At 33.0% G+C, this 22,875-nt stretch overlaps 1 protein-coding gene across 2 annotated transcripts in view; it reads left to right on the top strand.

Annotated features, from left to right (window-relative positions):
• Positions 1-21,113, top strand: part of GABRG2 (gamma-aminobutyric acid type A receptor subunit gamma2) — a 150,191-nt gene extending 129,078 nt beyond the window's left edge. The window contains exons 7-10 of one of the 2 annotated variants that reach the window (XM_051978847.1): positions 11,026-11,178; positions 14,683-14,888; positions 17,239-17,262; positions 18,667-21,113. In XM_051978847.1, the coding sequence (XP_051834807.1) occupies positions 11,026-11,178; positions 14,683-14,888; positions 17,239-17,262; positions 18,667-18,942 (659 nt within the window). In that variant the 3' untranslated portion in view covers positions 18,943-21,113. The remainder of the gene's footprint in view (positions 1-11,025; positions 11,179-14,682; positions 14,889-17,238; positions 17,263-18,666) is intronic. The other variant, XM_051978848.1, reaches the window with a different exon arrangement.
• The last annotated feature ends 1,762 nt before the right edge of the window (positions 21,114-22,875 follow it).

Raw genomic sequence — 22,875 nt, forward strand, 5'->3', positions numbered from 1 at the left:
ATGAGGATATTGAAGGTTTCCAGATTTCTAGGTTCCTAACTTTCATCCATCTATAGACATTCATATGCTCTTCTCACAGTAATGGTAGGATTTGTGAGATTATTGGGAAGAATTGACTGGTATTACTGTAACATACCATCTTCCAAGGAGAGATTTGTGCTCAAAGCTTCCTCAATTTGGACATCCCACTGCCCTCTTAAGCTGATATTTTACAGTTAAATTTAAATTCCAGTAGATATGAGACTAAGAAAACTGTATTCTAAATCACATACTTCCAAATGATTTTTAAATTTTTCATTTCTTAATAATGAATTTGTTTCTCAATCTGTCCTTAAGTGGGCATTATCTGCATTTCATTTCCATCAATAAGAATTGAGGTGTGATTATGTAAATATATTAGATTTATCTATCACTTTCTTTGACTAATATAAGAGGGCCTGAAGGTCACTTAGCAGGAAACCAAGATTCGGTCCATGCATCCATCTTATATTTATCTCCTTCCTCCTTCTTCATCAATCAATAAGGACTTTTCCCATATTCATTTTGTATTTGAAATGAAGGAACGCAGTCAGAGACATTTACATACCTTCTCAGGGATATAAGAAGGCTCAAATAAGATAATAAATTAAAGCTCTTCTTGAGCTATAAAATCCTATATAAATATCGGATTTTGCATCATTATTTTAAATCCCTCCTCTCTGGGCAATGTTTCATTTCAATCTAATCAAGCAACCATTCTTCCAAGTCCTATGTGCAAGAATCTGGGATAGGCACTGATTTAACATTTGCTAAACAAAAGTTGACTTCTCTGAATATAATTTTTGTTATAATATTTCCACAAAGTAGCACAATGGATAGAGAGACCCTTGAAGTTGGAAAAAGGTGAGTTTAGTCCTGCCTGTGCCATGTACTGTCTATATGAGATGTTATTTAAGCTCTCAGACAGTTGTCGAAGATGTTAAATTAGAGAGCAGAACCTGTATTAATAAATAGAATTTCCCTATATGGAAATGTCTTGCACAAATGAAAATGTAGATCACCTCCCTATCCTTTGATTTTAAAAAAAAAAAAAAAGCTTTTTATTTTCAAAATATATGAACAGTTTTCAACATTCACCCCTACAAAATCCCGTGTTCCAAATATTTTTCTGCCTCCCTTCCTCCCACCCCCTTCTACAAACAGCAAGCAATTCAAAATATGTTAAGCATGTGCAGTTATTCTTTACACCTTTCCATAATTATTATGTTGCATAAGAAAAAATCAAGACAAAAAGGGGAAAAGATGAGAAAGAAAACAAAAAGCAAGCAAACAGCAACAAAAAAGTGAAAATACTATGCTGTGATCCACCTTCAGTCTCCACAGTCCTCTCTCTGGGTTCAGATGGTCTTCTCTATCACAAGTCCACTGGAATTGGCTTGAATCACCTCATTGCTGAAAATAGGCACATCGATGAGAATTTATCATTGCATAATCTTGTTGTAGCCACGTACATTGTTCTCCCAATTCTACTCACTTTTAATTTCCCCTTTTATTTTCAGAATTTCAAATTTGGAAATTAATTTAAAATTTCAATTTAATTAAATATTAAATTAAATTTGGCATTTAATCTTTTTGCATGCCCAGTTTATTGGTCTTCTCTTTCTCTATTTTATGCAAGCAAGCATCTAGAGATATAAAATTTCCCCTTAGAACTGTTTTCCCTGCATCCCATAAATTTTGGCATGTTGTCTTATTGTCATTTTCTTGGATGAAATTATCAATTGTGTACATGATTTGTTGTTTCACACATTCATTCTTTAGAATTAAATTATTTTCCAAAGAAAAAAGTACATTCCTTTCTGTCTCCATTCAATTTTCTCCAAAGGTTTATCATACCTAACGTTCTAAAACTCTACTTACCTCCTTAACTTTCTTTCTTATTAATTTTGTATTCAATTTTAGTTCTGAGAAAGCATGGTTGAGATCCCCTACTAGTATAGTTTTACTGTCTATTCCTTCTTGCAAATCTCTTAACTTCTCTCTAGAAATTTAGATGTTATACCATTTGGTGGATATATGTTTAGTACTGATATTACTTTATTATCTACGGTACCCATTACCAAAATGTAGTTTCTTTCCTTATCTCTTTTAATTCGGTCTATTTTTGTTTTTGCTTGATCTGAGATCAAAAATCTAACACCTGTTTGTTTTTTGTTTTTTGTTTTTTTTTTAATTTCAGTTAAAACATAATACATTCTACTCTAGCCTTTTACCTTTACTCTATATGTATCATTATCCTTTGAATGTGTTTCTTGTAAACAGCATATTATAGAATTCTGGCTTTTAATCCAGGCTGCAATCTGCTTCCATTTTATGGGAGAATTCATCCCATTCACATTCACAGTTAAAATTTCTAACTATTTGTAAATGTATTTGAAACTAGAATTCTTACAACAAGGTGTTAACTCAGTGGAATTGATAAGACAATGTTTTTCTAGTTTAGCATGGTGATTAATAGTTCTCTAGTTCAGTATGATTAATTTAATCCTAAAACAAGGTCTTAACTCGGTGGAATTAAGATAATGATTCTCTAGTTTATATGTACTTAGTACTTAGTAGAGTTCTACAAGTTGACACCTATTCTACAAGATTGACATCTATGATGATGTACTTGTAATAGAGTATTTAAACTGAGGACAAAGTTAGCCACAGACATGCCATCTTTTATCAGCCTAGTAGTAGCTCTCCTGCCTCCTGGACTTTGGAAGAGACTGGTTTAGACAGGGAGACAGACTTGGAGATAGAGAGAGAAGACTTGACCAGCCTCATGGTGGCTCTCCTGCCTTCATTACTTCTCCACTAATACCAAGGACTTGGGCTGGTCCCAAGATCTTCCAGAGAGCTAGTCTTTTTTTCCCCAACTTCCCCAACTACTTTTCTCTTTCTTTCTCTACTTTCCCTCCTCCCAGTGGTTTGTTTCTGACCACCACTTCCCTCAAGCATCCCTTCTTTTTTACAGTCCCTCCTCCTTTCTTATTCTCTTCCCCTTTTACTTCTCTTCTTCCTTCTATTAGCCTCTCCTTTTCCTTTCCCTTTTCCCTTCTACTTTCCTATAGTATGAGACAAGTTTCTCTTTCAAACTAAATATATCTAATATTCTCCCTTTCAACCAAATCTGATGAGATTAAAGTACACCCAATACTTATCTCTCTCCCTTCTTCCTCTCAATTGTAATCAGTCTTTTTTGCTTCTTCATTTGATATAATTTACTCAATTTTACCCCCCTTTCCTCTTCTTCTAGTACAATTTCTTTTCCACCCCTAGTTTCTTTTTTAGGTCAATACAGTAAAGTCAAATTATACCTACATCCTCTAAGTATATCCCTAACAAAAACACATTTATTGAGAGCTAAACATATCATATCATCTTCCCATGTAGAGGTGTAAACCTTTCAAAAACATTTTTTCTTTTTACTTTTTATGCTTCTCTTGAAATCTATATTTAAAGATCAAATTTTCTGCTCAGCTCTGCTCTTTTCATCAAAAATAAATGAAATATATCTATTTAATTGAAAATCCATCTTTTTTCCTAAAAAAAAAATAATCCTTAATTTTTCTGGATAGTTGATTCTTGCCTGCAGTCCAATTCCTTTGCCTTCTGGAATAACATATTTCAGGTCCTTCAGCCCTTTAAAGTGGAAGGTGCCAGGTCCTAGGTAATCCTGATTGTGGCTTTTGTGATTTGCATTGTTTCTTTCTTGTTATTTTCAATATTTTCTCCTTGATTTGATAATTCTGGAATTCAGCTGTGATATTGCTTAGAGTTTTCATTTTGGGGTTTCTTTCAGAAGCTGATCAGTAGATACTTGAAATGTCTATTTTACCTTCTATCTCTAGGATATCAAGGTAGTGTTCCTTGATGATTTCCTGAAAGATGTTGTCTAGAATCTTTTTTTCATCATGATTTTCAGGTAAATACCCCCGGCATGAGGAACCTGCACTGCCCTGTGCCCTGCACTGCACTAATGCTAGGCCACCTTTTACCACCATTCCTCCCACATCACTTCCCTCCTTCCCTCTGCTCACCCCTGTCCAATTGAGACAGACCTTTCCTGAAGTATTTTTTCCAAAATATCTTCTGCTGGAAATTTGTTACACTCCAAATATTTGTGGGTTCTGTCACTCCAAACCCAGTTCAGAAGCTTGATCTGATGTTGATCTCAGGGAAACCAGAAAGAGCTCAAAGACCTATTTTCCACCATTTCGGCTCTGCTCCCCTATCCTTTGAGTTGTAAAGACAGCTTATCTTGTATTTCATTAAAGAAATAAACAAAGGACCAGGATCCTACGCCTTATTTTATAGACAAGAAAACTAAGAACTAGTAAAGGCAAGTGAATTCCTCCATGTTGCATAGTTACTGAATCATAGAACTAGAAGCAGGGCTCAGGTTTCCTTACTCCCAGGCCAGAATTCTTTCTCTTATAACCTTCTTTTGTGCTGGAATAACTCAGTTGGTATGGTAATATTTATTTACTACAGAATTACATTTAGGATTTGTATGTTAAATTAAAACCAAAGAGCTTCCATCTTTCAGAGAATTTGTTCAAATTCCATAGCTATCTATATAGATTCTGTCCCTCTTTATGGAGTATCTCTCATCTTAATATCTAAGATGTCAGCAAAAATATTTTAAATGCAAATGATATGACTATACCTAAGCAGTATTTTTGTTCAGAGGGGCCTCAAGTGTTTTCAGCAAAAATATTTTGATCCCAAGGACCATGTATAGACCATGCATTCATATTTTAAGATTTCTCCCAAAACAACCAAACTAATCCTGGGACTTTCTAAAAGGTTGAATAATCAGACCTTCTGATGTCCCAGTAGTAAAGAACTCATGGAGAACCTACATACAGATAAAAGAATATTTTATTAATACCTGTGATTAAACATTTGGTGCTGATATGTAATTAATCTGCATTTTGGAGCCTAAGTTGAACAAAAGTAGAGCATGATTTTTTGAAGCAAATCTGCAAGTTATTTTTTTTAAATAATTGGGGTGAATTAATGGTTGTTATGAATTAGGATATAATGTTGACTATAAAAATACAGTTATATTATTGATTGCTTTATCATTCTTCCAGGAGCCTACAGGTTCTCTTTTAACAAATGCCAAAAAATATCCCTTAACTGGGTATTTGCCAATGGAGTTCATACATTCTCTGTCTCTTTCTGTCTCTCTGTTTCTCTGTCTCTGTCTCTCTCTCTCTCTCTCTTTCTGTCTGTCTCTGTCTCTCTCTCTTTTTCTTTGGCTGACTGTTTCTGTCTGTCTCTCCTTTCCCATGAATACACACACCTACACACACACACACACACCTACACACACACACACACACACACACACTCCTTGCTTTTGCAAAGAAGCATATTCTGTAGGCAGTTGTGTGGGTCTCTTATTTGGCTAAGATAAGGACTTCAGCAAGGCTTTTAAATAAAATGGTTTTAATTCCAAATCACAGTTTCAGAAATTAGATAGATTCAACAATATAGTAAGGGATAGCACCCTTTAAATAAGTTAAAAGCCCTGAAGTCTCTGTGTGTGTGCAGTTTTAGCTCTCTGAGCTTGAAAGATACTTCTTTTGGAGAGGGCTTATTTACAGTCTTTTGAGTATTTGGTGATCAGTTTGCTACCCTGATTTGAAGCTACAAAAATACTCTATAATAGAGGGACAAGAAGGGATAATGTTTTTTTTTTTTCACAGCAAAGCATCCTATGATGTTGTGGTGGAAGGGATAAAGCATCAGAGTGACTAGATTTCCGAAAAAATTGGGTTTTGTAGCCCTCTATATATTTATTAACTCTGGGGATCAGTTTCCTCAACAGTAAATTGAAGATAATAATGGCCCTTACTTACAGGGTTGTTATAAGGATTAAATGACATAATAATTTATGCAAAGTACTTTGTACACTTTTAAAGAGTCATATCAATGTGAGATAATATTAAACATTAAAAAAAAAAAAACTATCTTTCTTTCTTCACATGACTCACCATGCCTTTTAGAAAACAACAATATTCTGACAGCTTGAATAATAATTGAGTTTTCTTTCACCGAGAGTAGTGGGTGTACTTCACAAAGATGGCAGTAGTATGGTACAGTAATTGTCAATATTGTATGTCTCAGTATATAAGTGCATTCAACCACATAACTTTTCTCCACTCCATTCCCCTTCTCATAGAAGGTAATCTTTGGACTTCACAGATCAAGAGGCTAATAAATGCATTCCTTTACATAAGAGTTCAGGTTTGAACTCTCTCCAAACTGGGTATTCCCATAGGCTATCTCCAAACTGTATTTCTTTGCTTTGTCTTCATAGACAAAGTACTACTACTGGTAATACTACTAATAATAATAGTAATTAGTATTTAAATAGTGCCTTAATTTCCAAATGCTTTATAAATATTACCTAATCTTGTCCTCATAATCACCCTAAGAATTAGGTGGTACTATTATTGCTTTGCAAATGCAAAAACAAAACAAAACAAAAACAACTGAGGCAGAGATAAATTAAGTGACTGGCCCAGGGTTCCACAACTATTAAGTCCCTAATGCCACATTTCATCTGAGGTCTTTATGACTGCAGATAGAGTGCTCTAAGTATTGCATCCTAGTTACTTTGACCGCAAAAAATAAATTGTTTTAATCATAGTGAAATGAAACAAAGATTCAGCTGGAAATCTTTCCCTAGTTCCATATTTGCCAATAGTTTGCTATGTGATCTTGAACAAAGTAACTTTTTCCTCCCCAAGTCCCGTTTTCTTCATTAGTAAAATTAGAATGATATTATAAAAGATGATTTTGAATTGCTTTTAAATGTAAAAATTCTGACTCCATGTTTCATCCAATAAGAACTCTCCTTTATATGAAATTATAAGATGACCAGTTGTGAACTCAGCAATAAATAGAAACAGTTATTAAATTCTTACTATGTTCCAGATATTATGCTAAGTTCTGAAAACATAATAAGAGGCAAAAGACAGCTCCTGCTGTTAAGGAGCTTACAATTTATTATGGCAGACAATATACAAACAATTACATACAAAGCAAGTTATTACCTGATAATTAGAAAAATAATGTAGAAAAGGCAGTGGAATTAAAAAGTCTTAGAGAAGACTTCCTATAGAAGGTGGGATTTTAGTTGGGGCTTAAAGAAATCCTGGGAGATTAGTAGTTAGAGTAGAGAAGGGAGAATAGAGAACAGCTTGAAAGAATGCTAACTTCATGTTCCAAAGAGGATATTGAATCCTTCATTCACTTGATCCACTGATTTGCATGACAGCATATATGCAATAATCAATGATAAAAATATTTGATAGGAAACACTTTTTAAATTTTTTTAACTCTCACAATATAATTTTGTTTATATAGTTTAAATAGGGAATCTCTATGACCTATGTTGGGATAGAATTGTAGGGTACCATCTTAACAACAAGGTTTCAAGATCAGGGCTTCCCACCCCCCCTTACTCCCCATGCTCTGTATTCTTTGGGGAAATATAATCTTACTCTGAGTGCTGCTCAAACACATGGCCCCATGCAGCTTGACTTTATGCATAATTTCCTGTCAGCCTGTTTCAAAGCCTGGACCTGTTTTACATATCTGAATGGCAATGTGTAAAAATAGCAGGTTCACCTTGAAGCTTCTTAGGTAATCTAAAGACTATTTACCATTTTGATGATTTTTTTTTCCTGCCACAGATTGGGGAGTGAGAAAGCATGGCAGCCCCTACTGCTGCCTTATGATACTCACAGGGCTGCTCAGTAGGGTCCCTTAAGAAGTGAGAAGTGTAGTAAGGAGAAAAGGTGTTTGTGATGGGGGGAGACAGGTGGAGGGTCAGAAAGGTTTGGATTAGTGTCAGCAACAAAGAAATATGTTGACTTAGAACTCATCCTTTTGTTAGAATTTCCATTGTTTAACTGTAATAGAGGAGAACCAAAACATTTAGGTGTATAGTTTATTAAATACCTATCCATTTTCAAAACTTGTTGCAGAGAACATACCATCAAGTAGACAAGCACAGATAACATTTTCTTTACTGCTATTGGATTAAATTTTGTGATTGTAGAATAAATTCTTGGGCTGTAAAGTTTATATGAACCAAAAATTCATTTGAACAAAAGCTCTCCCTATTAGGCAGGTTACAGAAAATAGTATTTCTTTTTTTAATAGCCTAAAACAAGAAGACACAGAAAGGTTAAGTGACTTCATTAAGATTATAAAACAAGTGGTTTAATCTCATAGCCCCCAAATCCTATATTTATCAGTCTTTTGCTCCCAACAGATTTTTAGCCACCATAAACAAGAGTAGAAATAGCTTTTAACTCTGAAGGGTACTTTTTTATTTTTTTATTTATTTATTTATTTATTTTAGACAAATATCTTAAGGACCTAGATAAACTTAACAGTGTGATTATATCATTTAGTTACAGTTAAATGGACATTTCTCACTCCTTTTATCTGTATCCCATGACTAGATTAGATCAGAAATGGAATTAATCTTTGAGATCTATATCCTGTCCTTTCCTTTGGGGAGGGAAAGAGGAAGGGAAGAGTTAATATGGTATAGTAGTAAGAGAAAGCGCCTCAAAATTTGGAAGACCCTGACTTAAGTAATGCCTCTTACACACTAGGCAAATCCTTTAAACTCAAAGTATTCTAGGCTACTTTCTAAATGCATAAATATTAGCCCCCTTAGACTTCTCTTCTCTCTCTTAACATTGCACTGGTTGGCTGTCCCTCATATGTAGAATAAGCATTTGTTATTAAGCACCTCATACACACACATACAAAGGCCAAAGTCTCCCATTTCATTCAGAAGCATCTCCAGTCATCTTGATCTATATCTTTCCAATGAACACAGATGGTTCTATAAGAGAAAGTAAGGCAAGTGATCTTGCCCCCTCCCTCACTTAAATCCAATTCACTTGCATGTCACAGCATCACCTGCTTGATGTCATGGTCCTCTTCGAGAACAAAGGAGAAACAACAACATTAACAACATATGTAGAATACATTCCCTCCTTACCTCTGTCTTATTTCAAGACAGCTTAAGAACCACGAAACATTAAATCTTTCTATATTACTTCTAAATGCATGGGCCTTCAGGCCAATTATGTCCTCATTTCTATCACTACACTCCATTTCCCTTTGTAGATCCATATCTTTGCCCTTCAATGTAGTATATAAAACACTAGGCCTAAAGACTAGAATACCTCAGTTCAAATCTGTCCTCAAAAATTTATGAGTTTTGTGACCAGAGCAAGCCACCTAATATTTGTTTGCCTCAGTTTCCTCACCTTTAAAACGAGAATAATAACAGCACTAACTTAACAGGGTGACTGTATGAAGCATAGTTCTTGCCACATAATAGATCCTATAAAAGCTTATTTTTTCCCTTTTCTTTTTCCTTCCCCTATTAGAATATTAGTTGCTCAAGGACAGAGAATGGTTTTCTGCTTAAATTTGTATTCATAGCATTTAGCACATTGCCCAATATGTAAGTTCTTAAATATTTGCTGACTTGACTTATTGATTGATCAATTGATTGTATGTCAAATCCTCAATTAAAAATGATAATTTATTCTTTGAGGTTAACAAGTGCCTGACAAATTGTAGATATTTAATAAATATTTAATTACTGCATAACTGACTGAGGCATAAGAATGATACCATAGAATGGACCAAAGCCCATTTTTCATACACTAGAAATAACTATTCTCCATTTGTAAGATATATTCCCCAACATTTGCTTTGTAACCATTACCTATGAATTAACTAGTGAGATACTGATCTTATAAGATCCCAAATTCACTTATAAATTCCTTTTTTGTAGTTATTATTCTGAAGATCATGATTCAACAAACAAATATCATGTGGTTTGCACATTTTAGGCATTTAATAACTTTGGAAATGAAAGTGGAAATGACAGTACTTTAAAGAAACAAAAGAATAGGAAGAAAGGTCCCATAAGCACCAGTAGGTAAAATAATCTCTTTTAGGACATGACTAAATATATTACAGTTTATGGGTAAAATGGAATATTATTGCACTGTAAGAAATGATGAAAAGAATTCAGAAAAGCATGGGAAGAGTTTTGGTTTTTTTTTTTTAACAAATCCCAAATAAAGTAAACAAAACCAACAAAGAAATATACAGCAAGACAACAGTGCAAATGGAAAGAACAGTAATAATATCATAAACAACAACAATAATAAAATAAACTCTTCATAATTATAATTATAATTACCAAGCTTGGTCCTGAAGATTTGAGAAAGTGTACCTCCTTCCCACCTTTGAAGAGAAGGGAGACTATGGATGTAGAACATTATATAAGCTATCAGATCTATTTATTTAGATTTGGGTAATACATAGTAGAAAAAATTCAGAGTCAAGAGTATTGTAGGTAGGATTGAAAACATGGCTAGCCTGAAGAACACAGCATTTAGAAAAAGTAAAAAAAAAAAAAAAAAGAAAAAGGTTTATTAATGAGATCTATGGGAAAAACAAACAAAAACAAAAACAAACCAAAAAAAAAAAAACAAACAAACAAACAAACAAACAAACAAACAAACACCTAAAACATTCTTTCCACAAGGATCCCAAAATCAGAGTGGAAAAAAAAAATGAGACTCAGATTCAGGGAAATCAATGACAACTAGGATTTGGGCCTCATTTGTTATTATATTCTACTTTAAATGAAGGGAAAAAATCTGGAAAATTCTTTCAATTATTCCCATAGTGTTTGTCACTATAGATAAAAAAATTACACTTAATCTGCTTACTGATATAAAGAACAAAAAATATAAGAATATAGTTAGAGAATTTCCAGAGAACTTTTATATTTTAAAATTGAGTAGTGTATTTATGTAAATTATTTACCTGGTAAAACTATTTATATGTGTAATTGGGATTTTAAAATGGGCTATTTATAGGTGTATTTTTAAGTAATTTGTACACTGGTTCAAATGACTCTATGTTCTTTTCCAGGAGACTATGTTGTAATGTCTGTATACTTTGAACTGAGCAGAAGGATGGGATATTTTACCATTCAGACTTACATTCCCTGCACACTCATTGTTGTCTTATCCTGGGTATCTTTCTGGATCAATAAGGATGCTGTTCCAGCCAGAACCTCATTGGGTGAGTTGTTTTCCATGGGTTCATATGTGTGTGGATCAGAAGGTCAAAGAATGAGATTTTGCTATAGTGAATATATAATTGTCTGCCCATGGTAATTTTTCAAAAAAAATTTGCTCAAATTTACAAATAGGCAGTGTAAAGTCTATATTGCAACAGAAAGTGAGAAAACTCCTAGAGTGAGAAAACTGATGCTATTTCCTTTGTTTCATGGCTAAAGGTATTAACTTGTATCACAAATATACAGAAGCTGATTTACTAAACGATAATCCATTTATCAAAGTTTCTTAGACAGGAAATGTTGGGGAATTAATGAAATCACAGAAGTCTGTCATAGGATGTTAAAACTATTATTTTCTTTCACTTCTCTCCTTAATTCCCTTCTATATAGAAAATTTATTTTTGCTGTTTTTAAGGAATAAAATGACCATCTTTACCCCAGACATTATCATCTTCTTTTACAGGTATTAATGTTAATGCAGTCTGAAAAACTCAGTCCTTACTAAAATTTTTCTAGAGGAATAAAAAAAATTACATTATATGTGTATGTATATTTATAGGTACACACATATGCACATGGTAGATAAATATGTATATGTGTATATGTAAAGAGAAAGATATTTATATCTATTACTCTTATTATATGAAAATATGAGAATTATTCTCAAGGAATTGAAAAGCTCTCATGAGAAAGAATTAGTATGTTCTTCTTAATCCCATATAGGAGATAGAACAATGTTTAGAAGATGCAGACAGCCAAATTTAGACTTTACGGGAGGAAATTTTTTAAACCAATTACAGCCATATATATGATCTACTTCAGAATATGTTGATTCACAGAAGGTCTTGAGAAAAAGTCCAGATGACTAATGGTTAAGAATACTGTGAAGAAAGTTCTGTGGTTCTAGATATACAAACCCATATACACATGGATGATAAAAACAAACAGAAAACAAAAATTAGTATTTATATAGCACTTGGCAATTATCCAAAATGCTTTACATGTGTTATTCCATTTGATCTTCACATCAACACTGTGAGAGAGTTGCTATTGTTTTCCATTTTGGCGATTCTCTGAAGTGCTATCAATGATCCAAGACAATTGTGTACAATTTATGATGAAAAATACTCTCCATGCCCAGAGAAAGAACTCAGTGTGGATGGAAGCCTCTTTTGTTAACTGTGTTTTTCTTGAATTTTTTTTGAGGGGGGGGCAGAGGGATAGGTTTATGTTTTCTCTATAACGTGACTTTTATATTTTCATACAAATGTCTTGCATTACTTCATATATGCCTTCTCAATTGTGGAGAGGAGGAGAGAGAGGAAGGATGAGAATCTGGAATTTGTTTTAAAAACAAATGTTAAAAATTGTTTTGCATATAACAAGGGAAAAATAAAATACTAAATAATGGAGAAAATGTTGAATGTTTTACACCCAGAAAAAGATAGTAGAGAAGAAAGAAAAAAAAAGTTTGAATCAGAAGATATGAATTTGAATCTTTTGTTCATTATTTACTAATGTGATCTTGGGAAGGTCAATTAGCCTCTCTTTTACTAAGATTCTTCTTTTGTAAAATGAAGAAGTTGGCTTAGATGATTTTGAAGTCTTTTACATCTTTGACTATTACACCGTGTTTTACTTAAATCACTAAAAGGAACCCCAAACTTCATTTAAATTCAAGCTTGGATTAAATGATTAAAGCAAGAATTGTGGTTATAACAAGCTAGAACAGAGGGAAAATGTTTTAAGGAAAAAGATACTTAAACACTATATAGATTTTGGGAGACTTTCCTAATCAGTGAGAAGATGCTTTTGTTAAGAGACAGGTCAATTCTCTGAGAGCCTCCACAGTTGTGGATCATAACATCTTAAGGAGTTGCAATATAGCCTTTGCTGACACAGGTGTTGTGGACTGGGAATGAGATAAATTGGAGGCAGAGGGAAGAGGAGAGAGGTCAGACAATGCAAAGGCCTTTCAGTCAGAGAGGTTAGAGAACAGCAACTGCCTCTCAGTCTCCTTGTATCATCCTCTCACAAATAGAGTTCCATTCTGGGTTGGAGCTCCAGCAGCCACTGTCAGGTGGCTCCTGTGTATTCTAACAGCTCTCCCATGTATTCCAACATGCTTTGATTTCACTAGTCATTTCCCAAAATATGATACTTATCTAGAAATGAAAAAAAAAATTTCATCCCTAGATTGGTAAAATTGTTCCAGCAATCTTCCCTACTCCCCATTTCCACCCCACCATGCACAAAACTCTATTCATTGCTTTGTCTTTTTTGTTTGGCTCCACTGAAATGGATTATTAAATTTCCTTTAGGGAGTCCTCCCAGCAGAGACTGAGTTTCTATGTTTAAGGGTTTGATAGAGTTCATTGCTTCTTGGCTATCTTGGCTAGGAGCTATTCTGGTGGACACAGCACAGCTGTATTTTAGTTGATGAGATTTTTCTTTTTCTTTTTCCTTCAAGATAGTGAGCCACAAAGCGCAACATAACAAAGCTTTACATTATTGAGATTGACCAGCTACTGATTCTTAAGAACAAACTTATCTTTAATTTTGACTGGGCTAAGAAATGCAAAAATAAAATCATAACATATCTAGAAGGAATCTTAGAGATTATAAAGTAAAAGTCCATTATTTTACAAATAGGAAATCAAAATTAAGAAAAGTTCATCAATTTATGCCCTTGGGTAGTATCAGAATTGGGATAAGAATTCAAGACTCCTGGTTTTCCTAGTACAATGATGTTTTCACTAAATAATTGCTCTGTAAATACCGTTATCATCGCTATTACTTTATTCTTCTTTGGTCATTTTTTCCCTTTAAGTATTGTCTCAATTCTTTTGAGAATATCAAATATTTAAAGACAAAATTTATCACTTTTATATGTTTATTTTCCCTGAAATTCAGTTTAGAGCCTGATACATCATAAGCATGTAGTATTTTTCATTGTTTCATACATTTATGCATACATTCATTAATTAATTATGGTAAAAATCCTTTCTTATATTCCTTGTATTGGCATTTTTCTTTGAGTTAGATGCACAGTGTTTTTGTTTAACAAACATTATACTTGAAATTACAAGAAATTAATTCTAATCCCAGCTCTTCTACTTACTACCTACGTGTTTTGGAAGCAAGTCTTGTAATCTCTCTAAACCTCAATTTCATTCCCTATAAAATAAAAAAAATGAACTAAATATTTTATATTTTTCATCTCTAAATACATTTTTCTATGATTTTTATCATACTAGGCATGCTTAAGTTTCCTTGGTATATTTGTAGATAATAAGCCATTATAGATCCCCCGTTAGGAATTATTAGTCAATATGTTCTAACTCAAAAAAAAAGAACTTCCTTAGTTAAGTTTTTTTTTCCTTTCCCTTCCCCATTATATATACATACAGAGTTTAAGCATTATGGTGTCTCACAGTCTCATACTGATCACAGCTTGGTACAGTAATACTTTTTCTTTTTTTTATTTTATCATGTTTTCTTCCTAGGCATTACCACTGTCCTGACAATGACTACTCTTAGCACGATTGCTCGTAAATCTCTCCCCAAGGTTTCTTATGTGACAGCTATGGATCTCTTTGTGTCTGTCTGCTTTATTTTTGTCTTTTCTGCTTTGGTGGAATATGGCACCCTGCATTACTTTGTAAGCAACCGGAAGCCAAGCAAGGACAAAGACAAAAAGAAGAAAAACCCAGTATGTACAGTTCTTTTTTGAAACTATTGGCATTATTGGTGTAGTTAGACCTTCAGGGCTTTTTAAAGAGCATGTCTAAACTGTATCTTTTGTTAATCTTCAGATAGATGAGCTTGAGTTACTTAGCTCAAAGATGGGGACAATAATTTAAGTTTAGCCAGCCATAAAGAATGAGTAACTGATCCATTATGGTCATTAGAGACAACAAAGATATGTGTTTCTCAGGGGAAGACTTTGTATAATTGATGCATGCTGTGGGCTATCATAGTTATATAAAATGGGGCAATTTTATGCTGTATTCATTTTATGAGAAGTATTTTCACTGATGGAAGAGTTTATCTATCATCAAGTCATTAACTGGCTGTACTCCATTAGATTTTAGTTATGGATCTCTCTCTAACCCTTCCAATCCTTCTCCCCAATATAGTTTTAAAATTATTGACATTTCATAACAAAATTCACTTCCTAAGCATCTCTCCAGATAGGTTTCTTAAATTTAAAATGTGACCAGAATAATTAAAATAATGTTCTGTTGCAAAGAGAAAAAATACAGAGCTTTTGTTTTTGTTTGAGAAATTTCACATGCATGAGACATATAGATAATTTGAATATAAACAATGTATTAACGTATTTTGGACTTCTTCAGAATAGAGAACTACCTGATAAAATATTTTTTGGGCTACAAATTGTGTCTAAGTCTTCTGCTTAGTTATTTAGAAAAGCCAACCTTTTTTTGAATCACCCCATTCATCCAACTACCTTTCATATTACCAGAGACAAATTGCTGATGAATACCTATGAGAGTTTCTTGTACTCTAAAATAATTGTTATTATGGGGATAAGGAAAGAAAGAGTAAGTAAATGTAAACTTATATACTATGGCAAAAGGATAGGGTGACCTACCCTCTATTTTACCCCCAAAAGGCAATGTGATGGGGAGATTGACATTTTGGTAATTATTTGAATCATCAGCTATATTGATGGAATTCTTTTGAGAGTCTCTAACTTATGTTTTATTTTCCTTATGGTACCCCAGGTAACACTGCTGAAATTATTGCAAAGAGCAAATATATACTTAAATATTACAGTATACAACAGGCAAAGGTAGCTATACTACTAATGTTAAAAATAGGTAGTGGGTCTTTGATTCCATTAGTATTGAGAACACTTAAAGGAGGAAACTTTACTTACCCAGTTTAAATTGGAACCTTCTTTGGAATTTATAGTCTTATATAACACTGGCTGGTTCAATGACTTGTCCAGGATCAAATGACAGATATCAGAAAAAGGACTCAAATCCAGGTCTTCCTGGCTTTGAGGCTGTTCCTCTATTAGGTATTACTGTCTCTAGAACTATTATTAACTTTAGAAAATGCTTATCTTTTATTTCCCCAATATGCAATGTGCTTACTCTTTGCAGGTCTGTCCCTCTCTCTTTTTCCCTTTGCCTCTGTACCTTTCCATTTTCTCTCCTTAATTTAATTTCAGTTTTTGTCCTGTTTCTTACTTGATTTCTTCCCTTTTCCATTTTCTTCTCCCAATAAGTTAGTTCCATTAATCTCTTTCAGTATTACACCCAAAACAATAAGGTTGTGCTAACAGGCACTAAAGAGTCCATAAGAAATATCTTAATTTCTATAATCACACATTTTGTTTAAAAGATGAGAAATACTTATATTCTAAAATCTGTCGATTTGGATAGATCAGATGAAGGAAGAATTGGCAAGGATGAGCAGGAAGAGAAAAGGGGTGACAAAATGCAAATGAGAAAATATGAATTGCTAAGATTATTGAATGTATTTTTTCATTTCTTAAATGAAGTGGATAATGTAAATCATTTCTTAGTCAAGAGAGCTGGCAAGTACCAAGACCTTTCAAAGAGGAAATAAGGTACTTAATTCTCACGTACTGATATACTGATGCTAATCTTGTAAAAGCTTACTCTAATCAGATCTTGCTGATGAAAGCGTTTAGAAAAATATTTATAGAACTTGTTTTCATATTGGATAAATATGCAATAGGAAGTTAGCTTGCAATACACTGGGTTTTGTAGTTTTATTGTAGCTTAGGGTCAGATAATATTAAATAATATTGCCTTAACTGGAAATTCACTAGTAATTAGTGATTTTTAATTTTTTTCCTCCACAGTCACAGGTCTTATAATAGTTGAGGACTATCCTTCTCTGTTTATAATTTCAGTTTTTTTGTTTGTTTGTTTTTGTTTTTTTTTTACCTACTATGCTTTGGGAATATATCTTTAATTTATCTTATTTTGTCTCTTCCTCTTCTTTGTTTTCCTTTCTTTGTAAAAAAAAAAAATGTTATTTCTTTTCTGTCTACAAAACCAAAGCTTCTTCGGATGTTTTCCTTCAAGGTATAATGTTTTTGGAATGGAAATTCACTGCATGCCACTGCTGAATTTAACTATTAACGCTTAAATGAGATTTTTAAATAGACATTTAAGCATTCTACTCCAGGTAATACATCTAAGAAGTAGAAAGTTCTACAGATTTAGAAATAAATTTGTAGAGTTGATTCAGCAGCTCTTACACCAAATCACAGATGTTTTTAATTCATTTGTAATTCAAAAGCAGCCAGCACCTTGAACAAAGTGGAACTTTCTCAAGTAGCCTAAACCAAGATTTGGCCTTTTTTCTTAGAACCTCCATTTCACCACTGCTATATGGTTTTTAGAACTCAAATGGACATCTTAAATCTCCAAAAATTATGTTTTAAGACATAGTCTCTCCCCTTCTAATAAAATATATTTTAATGTTTTTTTTTTCCTTGCATATAAAAACTGTCAGAGTCCTTTGGAAAGAATCCTATAACTGAAAATGTTTTATAGTAGAAAAAACATATCCATGCAAGTTTTGTACCTGGCTTTAAATAGGCTACTATTATTCAAGATAATAAATATACTAGTTATCAATTTTTATTGAAATTCAGGAAGTTCATTTCTAAATATCAACATAGTTGATTTTTCCTAATTCTTTAACAATCAAATTGGTAATGCTGAAGAAATTCCTTTGTCCTCTAATTCATTGTCCATTAGAAGAAGGGCAAGGATTCAAATATACTGAATAGAAAGGAATGCTAATTTCTATTCACCAAACACAATACTTTGACATTTCAGTTGGTAAATTTAATTGAAAATGTTCATTCATGTTAGTGAATTTGGCTAACATTTTCATATTCCTTAATAATGACCATTTAAAGTGAAATTTCATCTCTCTAATGCATTAATCATATTGTGGAGTTATAATCCAAGGATATTTTATGTTGCTATGCAATTAAAAGAGTTTGCCATTAGCACCATCTTTGTTCATTTTAACAGGCTATGTGCATACATGTAAGCATGATAGATGCCTTGGTTTCAAAAAAAGTATTCATTTAAAAAAGTAATTCTCCATTCCATTTGATGCCTTCATGTCTCCAACATCACCTCCAATAGTTAGTGGAATAAAATCTCATGTAGTTTGGTCTAACCCTTTAGATCTTTGAGTTCATTTGTTGTTCAATTTCCTTGCTATAGCTATTAGCTTGATAATATTATTTTCAGCTGCATTGCTTAGCTCGAAACTTGAAATTTGCAAATGTGCTCTCTTCATAATTTAAATTTTATCATTGTAGATCACGATATCATAGCAATTACCTGAGTCCCCATTTGCTGAATCATCATTACCATTAAACATACTGTAGACAAAAAAAAAAAAATGTTTGACTCTGAAGAGTCTGATTAACTCTTTCATTCCTTTCTTTTTTATTATCCTCTTAGGCACCAACAATTGATATTCGACCAAGGTCAGCCACTATTCAAATGAACAATGCAACACACCTTCAGGAGAGAGATGAAGAATATGGTTATGAGTGTCTTGATGGCAAGGACTGTGCCAGTTTTTTCTGCTGCTTTGAAGATTGCAGAACAGGAGCATGGCGTCATGGAAGAATACATATCCGCATTGCAAAAATGGACTCTTATGCTCGGATTTTCTTTCCCACTGCCTTCTGCCTATTCAATCTGGTCTATTGGGTTTCCTATCTTTACCTTTAAATGAGTGAAGCAATGATAAGAATCTTACTCAATGATTCCCATGGGGAGATGGTTTAAAGGTTTCCTTTAAATGTCCAGTTAATATAATCTCGCATATACTTTATATTGGTCTCAATTCATTTGTGCCATAATATAGAATATCCTAATCATGCCATGTCATTTGTCCCTAACTTTCCTTTGATTAATGTGATTTGGATATTACTGATTGAACTTATGAAAACTGTTAGATAAGTGGAAAATAAGAATGTTGAAAACAAAAGTAGATCAAAATGTAATAATGGCAGCTGTAACAGAAATGGAGGGGGTATGAAGTTGAATTGGTAGAATATATTTTCCCTTCCATTGTACAAATACATACACACAATTTACCAAAAAATGTGCAACATCTTTTCTTGGGGTAGAGAGACATGGTCAATCTTTACCTTAGAATCTTTTCATTTTGAGCATCATCATCTCTCAAATCAAATAAGTGTTACTAGCCTAGACAAGTTATCCTCCCATACCCCTAAGTTAATAATGAAAGAACAAATTACTATCCTTTTAAGAACATATGTAAAATGTTGTAAATATGGAAATACCTTATAATGCTTAAAGTAGTGCATGCATCATTTTAGGGCCAAAATAAATGAAGCAAAGATACCATAAAGTATTGTCTTTTATTTTGTGGCTCTGGGCTGTAAGTGAAAAATATAAATAGAATCATAAGGAATCAGGTCTGGATTTGAGATTGGAGAGGAAAATTTAGCTGCCCTCTCATGCATGAAGACTAAAACAGCATTTTTGTGTATGACAGTTTAAGATATCTTAATATATATATATATATATATAAACAAAATCTACACTTGCCTCTTCTAAATAGTCTATGAATCAAAAAAGGTTGTCAATTTCATATCTAGTTTATTAAGTGATTATATGTGCTTGATGCTATTTTTTCTTGCTTTCTAGTCCATTAGATTGCAATAGAAATTATTCTCCATCACAAGATCTGCTTTAGGCTATTAATACATAAGCTGTTGATGACTCCTTCCATACCAAGCTCAAATGATATCTAGTTGTCTCAAATGGGGTATTTGTGGAGTGATAAATGATCTCTTGGAAATAACCAGAAGGGTCAGAAGGAACTTCAGTTTTCAGTCATTGTTATCTGGAATTTGTATTTTTTTTTTCAGGCAAAACTTTTTGTTTGTTTATTTTTCAACTATAACAATGAGATTTTCTTTTTATTCCTTTTTGTATGTGAAACATTACTAATACACAATCACTAGGGCATTTGCTTTGATTTTTTTCCCCTCTATTTGTAAGAATGGGTTGGTGCCAAATCAACAACATTCTCTCATATGAATAATTGGCACAGGTTTCCAAAATTCATATATGACTGGTGATAAAGAGATGGATTGTAACTAAGAACAAGATGTCTTACACACAGCAAGCATTCAATAAGTATTCATAAAGAAATGGCCCACATAGGGATGAAACCAATGAACTTGGCATTATCAAACTATATTCATAGTAAGCTAATCAAAATGACATTGAACATGATAAATTGTGCCATATCAACAGTTTGTTTCACCTCATAGTTTTGTTTTTGTACAACGATATTCCTTTAATGTGCTTCTCTTTTGTGGTATGGTTGCCTGTAAGACAGAATCTAACCATCGTTAGTATATAATTTATCAATGACCCCAAATAATTAGAGGGGAATAAAAAGTATCTTTGCTAATAGACAAGCTGTGTGTAGTTTTTTTGTATTTTAAACCATCTATTCCATCTGGATGAATATTGAAACACATTCAACCACAGGTTTTCCAAACTTTTGAACATATCTGATATTTTCAATTATGCAACCTTATTGCTGATGTAAATGCAATCAATTCTCTTTTAATATTTTTCTCTAATTGTCAAAGTATTAAAGTGCTTGCTTTAGGAGAGTTGTTGGCAAATTTCAGTAATGAGAGATGTATTCTAGTTGTCATGAAACAATTACTTTATGACAGTAGAAGCACAAAAAAGCTTGTTTCCCAATCTTTGTATAAATTTGGAAATTCTTATGCACAGAAAGATTAATTCTGCCATCATCTATCCCTGTCAAATGTATATGAAATCTATTTCAAAAGGAAATTGCACAGACCTGTGGAATTTTACAATAAAACTGCTGCTCTTAAATACAAGAAGGTAGAATTTCCTTGCTGGTGTCTTTGGACTATACTGTTTTAAAAGGTTGGTTTTCCCTTCTTTCTCGATGTCTTTTATTTTTGAACTATTTGTTTTGTAGTGAGGAAGGGTGAGCAAGGTTGTCAATCAGATTATTATTCAATCAATAAGCATTACTTAAGCATTAACTATATACTGACACTGTACTAGGCACTGAAGTGCCTAGTACACCAATAAGTAAGTAAGTACAAAGTAAATAAGACAGTCTCTTCCTTCAGTTTTCCTTATGAATACCTATTTTGGTAGGCACCAAATAGATAAATAGGTACAAATAATACACCCACACAAACATATATATGCATATCACTGTATTCATATACATATACACAAAATACAAGGTCATTTTATTGTTTTTGGCAAGTGCACCAATAGCTGAGATGTATAATATAGGAAGAAATTTTTAAAATAAGGAACAAAAAAGGTTGATGATAAAAGTCTATAATGAAGATGAAATTTGTCTGTAGTTTTTTTTTTTTTTGTTTGTTTGTTTGTTTGTTTGTTTCTTTTTCCCCTTGATTTTTCTTTCTTTTCCTTTCACTGCCAGTCTTTGGTATCATTATTTGAATGTTCATAAGAATGCTGTGACTATGCCTCAAATATCAACATAGAATGAAGTAGGGAAGTTTCCTCCTCCTCCTTCTCTTTCTCCTCCTTCTCCTCTTCCTTTCACCTCTTCTCTTTTATCCTCTTTATTCTCTTCCTCCCCTAAAGGGATCAACTCCCTCATTAAAACAATGTTAAATTAATTAAATAATATAGATTATAAGGAGTCTATTAACAGTTATCACTCTGTTGTTGCTTATTGTTTTTGTTGTTAATGTTTCTTAATGTATTTTTCATAAAGTGAGAAATTGGAATGGACTGGTCTTATCCAAGATGACCACAAAGTGCCTGCAGGGCCTTCACTATCTAAATTCATTTTAAAGCCTTGTGATTCACTGTGAGAGATATAATGGAAAGAGATTGGTTTGAGATTCAAAACTCATGGCTCTCAATCCTAGGGATTTTAATTGTTTGTCTTAAAAGAAGACATTTCCGTTTACCTGTTTCTCACTATCCTAATCCATAAAATTGAAGAGTCAAAGAGGAAATAAGAGACTTTCCTCAGTTTACTCTAGTAGTTCCCTTTCAACTTTTCTCTTCTCTTACACTATTTATCCTCTCTTACTTCCTAACGACTCCATCTTACACTATTCTACATTACCTCAGATTCATCTACTCCAAGTTTTTTTTTTTGCCCACTTGGTCTGTTTCCCTGTTTGAGTCTTCTTTCACACCATGTTATATCCTGAGGGTATTCCCCCCCCTCAGTCAACAGGCTCACTTAAAAATCTGTATCTACCAGAAAACTTTCCAAGATTAATCAGGGACAAATTTCCTGCTTTCTTTCACCATTCCAAGATGGATTTATCTTTCTGGGTAAAGATACATCCAGGCTCCATTCTTGCTATGTTGTTATTAGGAATGAATTTCCCTTTGACAACTATTTGATACAAGTGATTCATCATTAAGTCATATATTTTTTCTATTTTTATGTCATTTGTCTGTTGATATCAGTGGTCCAATCTGATTGTAATTCATTGATTTATAAAATGAAAAGCAAATGGTTTTAGTATTCTTGATATTGGGAAGATCTAGATCAATCCTACCTCTGACACTCACTAGTCTTGTTATCCTAGTTATTTTTTCTCTCAGTGATTGGGCAAATTTCTAAACCTGTAA

The sequence above is a fragment of the Antechinus flavipes genome, chromosome 2 (assembly GCF_016432865.1).
Source record: "Antechinus flavipes isolate AdamAnt ecotype Samford, QLD, Australia chromosome 2, AdamAnt_v2, whole genome shotgun sequence".
Taxonomy (NCBI): Eukaryota; Metazoa; Chordata; class Mammalia; order Dasyuromorphia; family Dasyuridae; genus Antechinus; species Antechinus flavipes.